This window comes from Cebidichthys violaceus, unplaced genomic scaffold, assembly GCF_023349555.1.
Source record: "Cebidichthys violaceus isolate CVI_PGR_0920_01 unplaced genomic scaffold, fCebVio1.0.p SCAF_7, whole genome shotgun sequence".
NCBI lineage: Eukaryota > Metazoa > Chordata > Actinopteri > Perciformes > Stichaeidae > Cebidichthys > Cebidichthys violaceus.
In genome coordinates, this window is record NW_027176927.1 from 13,162,381 (window position 1) to 13,170,714 (window position 8,334).

The 8,334-nt window shown below is 41.2% G+C and overlaps 2 protein-coding genes across 2 annotated transcripts; both read left to right on the forward strand.

Annotated features, from left to right (window-relative positions):
* Window positions 1–750: 750 nt before the first annotated feature.
* gpatch3 (G patch domain containing 3) lies at window positions 751–3,664 on the forward strand. The gene is made up of 7 exons (XM_068735598.1): window positions 751–1,239; window positions 1,664–2,121; window positions 2,249–2,423; window positions 2,826–2,885; window positions 2,987–3,108; window positions 3,186–3,313; window positions 3,397–3,664. The coding sequence occupies exons 1-7, from the start codon at window positions 819–821 to the stop codon at window positions 3,578–3,580; spliced, it is 1,548 nt and encodes a 515-aa protein (XP_068591699.1). The 5' UTR covers window positions 751–818; the 3' UTR covers window positions 3,581–3,664.
* A 238-nt stretch (window positions 3,665–3,902) lies between these two features.
* gpn2 (GPN-loop GTPase 2) lies at window positions 3,903–7,662 on the forward strand. Its single transcript, XM_068736266.1, has 6 exons — window positions 3,903–3,963; window positions 4,172–4,687; window positions 4,788–4,944; window positions 5,056–5,216; window positions 6,761–6,891; window positions 7,092–7,662. Exons 2-6 carry the CDS (start codon window positions 4,268–4,270, stop codon window positions 7,162–7,164), a joined length of 942 nt encoding a protein of 313 aa, XP_068592367.1. The 5' UTR covers window positions 3,903–3,963; window positions 4,172–4,267; the 3' UTR covers window positions 7,165–7,662.
* Window positions 7,663–8,334: the final 672 nt, after the last annotated feature.

The following is an 8,334-nucleotide window of genomic DNA, read 5'->3' on the forward strand; positions in this document are numbered from 1 at the left end:
ACTCAGTAAATTAGTTCACAAATGGAATAAACTTTGAACTTAATAGTATCTATTTTTAGCAAAGCTTCAACAATAAAAAAAAAAAAAAAATATATATATATATATATATATATATATATATATATATATATATATTATATTTTTTTACAATCGACATATATATACAGTTGTGGTCAAAAGTTTACATACACTTGTAAAGAACATAATGTCATGGCTCTCTTGAGTTTCCAGTTATTTCTACAACTCTGATTTTTCTCTGATAGAGTGATTGGAACAGATACTTCTTTGTCACAAAAAACATTCATGAAGTTTGGTTCTTTGTAGGCTTCTTTGTAGATCTAGAGGAGGTGGACATGCATGTTGAATTTCAAGTAAATCGGACATACTGGCTGAGGGGCGTCGCCGGTCCAAATTCTAGGGGGCGCTAGAGAGCCATTTATTTACACACAGATATGCAACCTATATCTATATACATATTCACCAGGCCTGACAAGTGTGCAAAATTTGGTGAGTTTTCGAGTATGGTAAGTCTCCCAAATATGCGCCCGATGTACTATGTGTATTCGAATTTCAATAGGGCCTTCGCGGCCCGACGTTGTCGGTTGCTCGGGCCCTAATAAGCGAATTGGTCATACATACAACTATATAATAGTGTAATATAAAGAACATGCTATAAAGTAGCAAAGAAGTTCCCTGGTAGTAACCGTTGGGGAGTAACATTTCTCTAACGTCTCAGGAAGCGGAAGTGACGTTTTTTCTGAATGCCGTTCTGATGACGTTTGCTGTCCAGAAAAAAACCCACAAACAAAAAAACAATCATGGCGGACTCTGAAACCGTATCTCTCGTGTATTTGGCAATAAGCAACATTCCTGTTGCTCTACGCTCCGCGGATTTGAGAAATTATTTCAGTCAGTTCATAGAAAGTGGCGGTTTTCAGTGTTTTCACTACCGACATCGACCGGAGGTTCTCAGGGAGTCCGAGGTGTCCGAGGACACCGTGTGTAGCGACGTTGAGGAGGGCAGCTCCAAGTGTTCGGAGGCTGATCGTGTAACGTTACCGGTAGACAGCTCCGTGAAGAAGCAGACGGTGAAGACGTGCTGCTGTATCGCCTCACTTCGTGCGAAAGATGCCGACAGACTCGTCAGGATGTATGCGGGGAATCACTGGATTGATCCGAAGGGGAACTGGCTGGCTAGACGTTGTGTTATTAAGAGAGTGACGGTTTCACATGACCACGGTGAGTGAAACATTACATACCGGTGACGTTGTAAATTGAAGTACTTAACGGGATAAGGGACAAATAGACCATGTCGTTTTGTCTGGATTCGACATGTTTGTTGTGCCAAATTAACAATTTTCTATCCACCAAATGTTTGATATTTTCCCATAAAAAGTGAGTTAAAGATGAAATAAATTGGTCATAAATCATAGGTGCAGATATGTAATTTTAAATCATAAAACTAAATAATAAAAATAGAGCATTTTTAAGTCACAACATCCTCTAAATGGAAACCACTAAGTCAAAGTGAGAGAGTTATGCCATCTGTATCATGGCTAACTTGTGTCACAGCTTATTACTACAGATGTGTTGTCTCTGTTGTGTAGTTGTGACATGAAGTGTTATTGCTGCTTGTACAACAAATTATTATTTATTCTTTCAGATGATGGGTCGTTCCCCTACAAATCAAAGCACGAGCAGCGCCACCGGGTGTCCTTAACGGAGCGTTTCACAGAGGCGGACCTCAAAAGTTTATCCGAACTGAATCCACCAGCTCTGATGCAGAATGGGAACGTGGGCACACCGGTGAAAGTCTTCCTGCAGCTCATCCAGTCCTGCCGACTGCCTCCGCGTCTCATCCGCAAGTTGGGCCTCACTTTCCCCAAAACCAGCTCCAACCGGCGTTACGGCAATGTGCCTTTCCATTATTGGGACACCTGGACTCTTCCAGCCACAGAAGAGACCGTGTTAACAGCTGCTGGACATGAAATATCAGGACCAGGCACTTTGGCTGCTCCGTTCTCAAGACGGAGGAAGCTGTTTGATCATGCAGCAACGACAGAGACGGATGAGCCACAGAGAGAAGAAGAGGAGGAGGATGCACAGTCAAATGCGGATGATGTGCGTTTAAATCCATTCATATTTATTAGTAAAATGTCAAATATAAATGCATCTGTAGGGCTGGCTGAATTGTCCCCAACATCCCTTCTCTGTGGTTTTGACAGTTCATTAATTTTGTTGGTTGTAGGATGATGATTGGTGTGAGGAGTGGGAGCGCCACGAGGCTTTGCACGAGGATGTAACGAGCCAGGAGCGATGCAAAGAGCGGCTGTTCGAAGAAGAGATTGAGCTGAAGTGGGAGAAGGGCGGCTCGGGCCTCGTGTTCTACACCGACGCCCAATACTGGCAGGAGGAAGAAGGAGGTATGCAACCAAAGCAATCGTGCAGTTTTCCACACTGAGCAAAGGAAGCTCTTTATATGTACCTCTTGACGTATATAATAACATATGTTTATACTTTAAAAATCACATATGGAGTTATCTGATTGATGTTAACAACATTACCCAGCATGGTTATAGGAAGTCAAACCAAAACAATAATTTTTAGCTGTGTTGTGTAGTTTATATCTGACAACATAATTGGAATAGACTAGCTAAATTCCACTCTTGAATTACAATAATAAATATTAAAAGATAAACTTTGTTGTGTGCAGAATGTGTCTCAATGACCCCCCCCCCCCCCCCCCCCCCGACTACTACATTAATAACGTGTATTTGCTTGATGATATATTAACATTTATGCCTCCTGTACTTTTTTTTTCTTAGATTTTGATGAACAAACGACAGACGACTGGGATGTCGACATGAGCGTTTACTATGATAAAGGTATCTCAAGTTTGTTTTGCATCTGTGATTGACGATGGGAATCAAACTGAATTATTTCTGCAGGATCAGGTTTTTTTTTAACCCAGCTCTTCCTCTCACAGATGGAGGAGATATGGATGCCCGTGACTATGTCCGAATGCGGTACGAGAAAAGGCTGAGGGAGGGTCTTGAAGACAGATCTGGACACAGTCAGTCTATCGGCAGCTTTGAGAGGTTTACTAAGGTAAGCAGATGGGCTATTATTTTATCTTTTCTACCATAGCCTATATGAGCAATTTAGTAATTATTTTTTTTTTTTAGGGCTTTGGTCGTCGTTTGATGGAAAAGCAGGGCTGGAAGGACGGTGAAGGATTGGGACACAGTCAGGTTGGGATTCCTGATGCCCTTGAGGGTGAGGGCCAACACCCTAATTGTAAAAGAGGCTTTGGGTACGTATGAACACATAAACGACATCGCCAAACACTGTTTTAATTAAGTGCCCTCCTGATGCTAATGTATTTATTCTCTGCAGGTATCATGGAGAGAAGCTTGTCTTACATCCTGTAAAAAAGGCCAGGACAGATTTTCATATAACTACAGTGTACGACAAACCCAAAGACATCGATGGAGGCGACACCTTGCTGAGACGTCAACCAAACACTAGTATGAAGTACAGAGGCTGGCAGCCAGGTGGCACCATCGGACCACGACGATAACAGTTACAATATTTGTATTCCATAGATTTTGTACTCACATATTTTTATAACTGTGTTAATAAAGCATTTTTTTTAAACCTTTCATTCCACTTGTGCAGATTTTGTCTTTGTGTAAGATTATGTAATATCTCGAATTGCAGACTCACACAAACACTTTTCGTATGTCAATGGTTCATATTGATATGGAACGTTATGGTGTTTTGTAATGATAAATAATGACAAATAATAGATTACGTTTCATCACAGGATAGTGTGGTGCCCCGTGTCAAATGAAACGCACTGCTTTTATTCTGACATTGCGGTTACGTAACCCGGATGTACTTAGTAGCGTAGCCAGTTAGCTATCAGCCCATGTACGCATGCAAACACAACGGCGGCATACGGTAATTATCCATCAACACTTCTTACATTTGCAAATAAAAGCCTCAAATGTAACAGAAAATGTCGCTAACATTAGTCGCACTTCTCTATGGTCACACATAAACTTACAAATAGTTAGCGAGGTTTTGCTTTGTAAGTAACGTTAACTGTTGAGTTGGCTGAACTTTTTAACTTGCTAACATCTGACACTGACTGATGCGACCCTGCCAGGTAACAACCTGGAGGCTGGTTCCCTGCATAGGACATCACATGTGGCCCCTCTGACATCCTGGTCCCCCGTCTAATGTGATCCTCCACATTGAAACCATGTCCAGTCAGACAGGAGCAGCGCCCCCCCTGCGCTTCGGCCAGGTGGTCATTGGACCCCCGGGCTCAGGGAAAACCACGTACTGTCAGGGGATGCAGGAATTCCTGACTCGCGTCGGACGCAAGGTGGTTGTGGTGAACATGGACCCTGCCAACGAAGGACTTCCGTATCCCTGCGCGGTCGATATCTCGGAGCTCGTCACTCTGGACGATGTGATGGAGGGCTTGAAGCTCGGACCCAACGGCGGGCTCCTCTACTGTATGGAGTATGTAGAAGCCAACCTGGACTGGTTAGAGAACAAGCTGAAGGAGCACAGCGACTGTTACTTCTTGTTCGACTGTCCTGGACAAGTGGAGCTCTACACCCACCAGAGCTCAGTGAAGAACATCTTCTCACAGCTGGCTAAGTGGAACTTCAGGGTGAGCTTCTGAAACAATCATGTGGATGTGAATGATGATGAAACACAATGCAGATCACAGGTCTTATGACTCTCCCACCCGTTTCTCTCTCCTCTTTAAGCTAACATCCGTGCACCTGGTGGACTCCCATTACTGCACTGACCCAGCCAAGTTCATCTCTGTGCTATGCACCTCTCTGTCCACCATGCTGCACGTGGAGCTTCCCCATGTCAACATCCTCTCCAAGATGGACTTGATTGAGCAGTATGGCAAACTGGGTAAGTTGAGGGCTACTGGCTTTACCTCACAGACAAAACAAACATTACCCCTGTCAAAAATATTTCACAAATGAAGAGTCTTACGTGACATGTTTCCTTATCCTTGTACAGCCTTCAACCTGGACTTCTATACAGAAGTCATGGATCTGACCTATCTCCTGGATCACCTGGCTGCAGACCCCTTCTTTAAGAAATTCCACCGTCTAAATGAAAAGTTGGCAGAGGTCATACAAGATTACAGCCTTGTCTCCTTTGTGCCTCTCAATGTACAGGTATCACTGTTTGCTGTTTTTTAATAATGTATCGTTATGTATATGTCAATAGAATGACCCTCAGGTTCAATATATTCTACACAATATTACTATTATTCCAATTGAAATAGGTTTCAGTGAATTAAAAGTGTAATCACTGGGGTTCTCCTGATTCTGAAAGGGATTAAGTGGCTCAAGCTAATACAGAGGCCAGTTGTACATGGCTGTCATCAACTTTATTCCAAATTCAGAATAATTGAATGAAAAGTAATTTATATAGGTTATATAATGTACCAGCTTTTAGTTATTTCAGTTATAAAATGTAACATACTTTCTCTCAAAGCTCAGGTTGTATGCCTGCTCTGCAGCCATCATTATAACACAGAAAGAACCCCATTCCTCTCACCAGCCATTGGTTGTTGTTTCTTTGTTGCTGCAAGAAAGTTAACACTGATCTACTGTATATTGCACACTGCTACACACAAAGCTCACTTTTCATATCTCAGTGAAAACCAAACGTCAAGTCTGCTTTGAGCTAAATCCAAAACTCACAGACCTAATGTAGCCTGACCAGCTATATCAAACATGCCATAAATACAGAAATGAAGCCTTGAAGGCTCAGTTTCAAGCTTTTTATTAGAGTAATACATTTTGCCTATTAGCATATTAACATATTTGACACCAAATATGATTTAATTGTTATATTTCCATTCTGTGGACTGATGAAGGGCCACTGAGGGATGATGATTATGTTATTGTAGATAGAGGTGGTGAAGGAGTTTAGTACCCACAGAGCATCCATACTGAGAACAACTAGCTGAACAAGTCAAACTCCATTATTAAGTCACTTATGCAAAATGACATTTCTAAAAAATCTCTCAAGATAAATTCCATCTCCTCAACAGGTAAACCATAAATCATTGTTAGCATCTTAAATCTGGATCAATGTTCCACAGATGGATGGGACCGTTACAGGGGGAGTGTTGTGTGTGCACTTTATTCGTTCCTCTGCATTATGTCCTCATGGAGACTGATACGAACCCGTCTGTGTACCCAGAGAAAGAGTCTAGACTGCTGTGCCATTACTGCGTATGGGACTATCAATTCATACCAATGGCAGGTTGGCACTCTTGTTTCTATCACGCTGAAAGATGAGCCTTGAAGCTGCTCTCGTCTTTTCTACCCCCCTTTAAATTAAGCAGCCACCAGTTACCGTGGTTACCAATGGTACTTAAACAGCAAATTTTAAAAAGAGCAAAAAAACAACACAGTTTTGACTTTGAGAAGGACGATATGCTAAACTCTGAGCATCAGGAGGAAGTTTTGGATTTCATGGCTTTATATGCATGTGTAGCTGATCTCACAATACTAAACCTTAATAAACACTGACTCTTGATAGGATCACATGCTTTATATATTTTATACAGAAACCAGAATTAAAACGTGCGTTATCAAGGTTTCATCTTGTGCCTTGCGTTATCAAGGTTTCATCTTGTGCCATCGGATAGTTTTCGGTGAATTTCTACAGAGAAAACCCCCAAAATGCTTCTCTTCTCCATCTCCAGGACAAAGAGAGCATGATTCAGGTCTTACGAGTCGTGGACAAAGCCAATGGCTACTGCTTTGGAGACCTGGAGGAGAGGAATCTGCAAGCCATGATGTCAGCGGCTGTGGGGGCAGACTTCCAGTTTGACTCGTATCCTTTCCTAATCACTCTGGTGACTCATGGTGACTCATCTGGTTTAAAAGCAAACCTTAAGATTTACGGAAAGGTGGCTGAAAGACTGAATATTCTGGTGTTTATAATGACTTAGAATGAATTATGCTTAAAGTAACCTGAATCTACCAATATACATGTTTAAGATGTGATTTTTTGTTTCCTTAACAGTACTTCAGTACTCTTGGAGTACAAGAGCGATATGTTGAAACCGGGGGAAAGACTGTGGAGGAGGAAATGATGGATCTGTAAAGTGAAAAGCCCAAATAAAAAGGACAAAACTAGTTGCCTTTTTAGCACCAGTATACCAAGGGAGTCTTGGCAACATCCATCTAACTTGGCCTGGATTCTGAGCCTCTCTGCTAAAGTGGCAGTGGAGAGATGGGATCTAAATTTGGGTGTTGTAGAGGCTGCAGGGTTGCACCACATCTTGTAAAAATCACAATAAGGAACACTGAAGGGAGTGAATGCAAAGCTTCTCTTCAGTTATCTCAGATTCATCGTATTAGTCACAAGGACGTTTTCAATAAATGCTGTAACCTTTTCTTGAAATGCATCAAATGTAAAAGCCCTCATTTAGGTTTTGTTAAATGATTATGGTCTCATTTTATGGAACACAAAGACATCCCCACGGGTATGCATCATGTGGAGGTCCTATTCATTCTGAAACAAAGACTGCAATTAATATGAGCATTGTTTTGGGTCTTCTCTTTTGGAATGCATTAACTGAAAATAAAAGATTCATGTTGATACTCCTTGGTGCTTATTATAGATGGCTGTTGCATAAATTAAGACATTAAAGAGTGTTGTTTGTTTTAGAATTGGAGAAGTATGGTAAAGATGATACAGAGGATTTGATCTTTCCTCATGCGTGCCCTCCTGCCATGTGCATATATTAGCGAGGAGTACGACTGACAGACCCTTCCCTTGATCTGTAGTGGAAAATAATGGAACTTGACAATCGGCAGTGCCTCAGAGATGCAATCGCGTGTGCGTGCAGTGGATAAGTAAATAACAAACACTTCATATTTTATGTTTATGAAACAAATTATATTCTTATCCGTAGGTCAAATACTAAGCAGGTTAAGAACCAACCAATTTGATTTCTAAATTTAAAAAAAAATAGTTGGGTGTCTAAACAATACCAAATACTATAATACTATGTATAGTTTAAACTAAGATTCCAATGTTTTTTATTATAACGATGCAACATTTGCTTTCTGTTCTGTACAAATGGATATTTTGCAGCATGATCACGAAATCATGGGATACCTAGTTATAACATAACTGCATAATGTCCAAAGATAAATAAAATAAAAAAACATTGCCAGCACATCAGAAGTAGTAATGACTTTAGCCAGAGCCGAGTCCTTGTACATTAGGGCCCATCTTTTGTCCAGCAGATGGCACATGAGCTTGCAA

Bases quoted from the DNA above. Each gene is read 5' to 3' on its own strand.
- gpatch3 (XM_068735598.1), top strand. From the start codon at position 819: ATGGCGGACTCTGAAACCGTATCTCTCGTGTATTTGGCAATAAGCAAC. The intron at 3,109-3,185 runs GTAAGCAGATGG...TTTTTTTTTTAG, and splicing joins GCTTTGAGAGGTTTACTAAG to GGCTTTGGTCGTCGTTTGAT. The intron at 3,314-3,396 runs GTACGTATGAAC...TATTCTCTGCAG, and splicing joins AATTGTAAAAGAGGCTTTGG to GTATCATGGAGAGAAGCTTG.
- gpn2 (XM_068736266.1), top strand. From the start codon at position 4,268: ATGTCCAGTCAGACAGGAGCAGCGCCCCCCCTGCGCTTCGGCCAGGTG. The intron at 4,688-4,787 runs GTGAGCTTCTGA...CTCCTCTTTAAG, and splicing joins TGGCTAAGTGGAACTTCAGG to CTAACATCCGTGCACCTGGT. The intron at 5,217-6,760 runs GTATCACTGTTT...CTCCATCTCCAG, and splicing joins TTGTGCCTCTCAATGTACAG to GACAAAGAGAGCATGATTCA.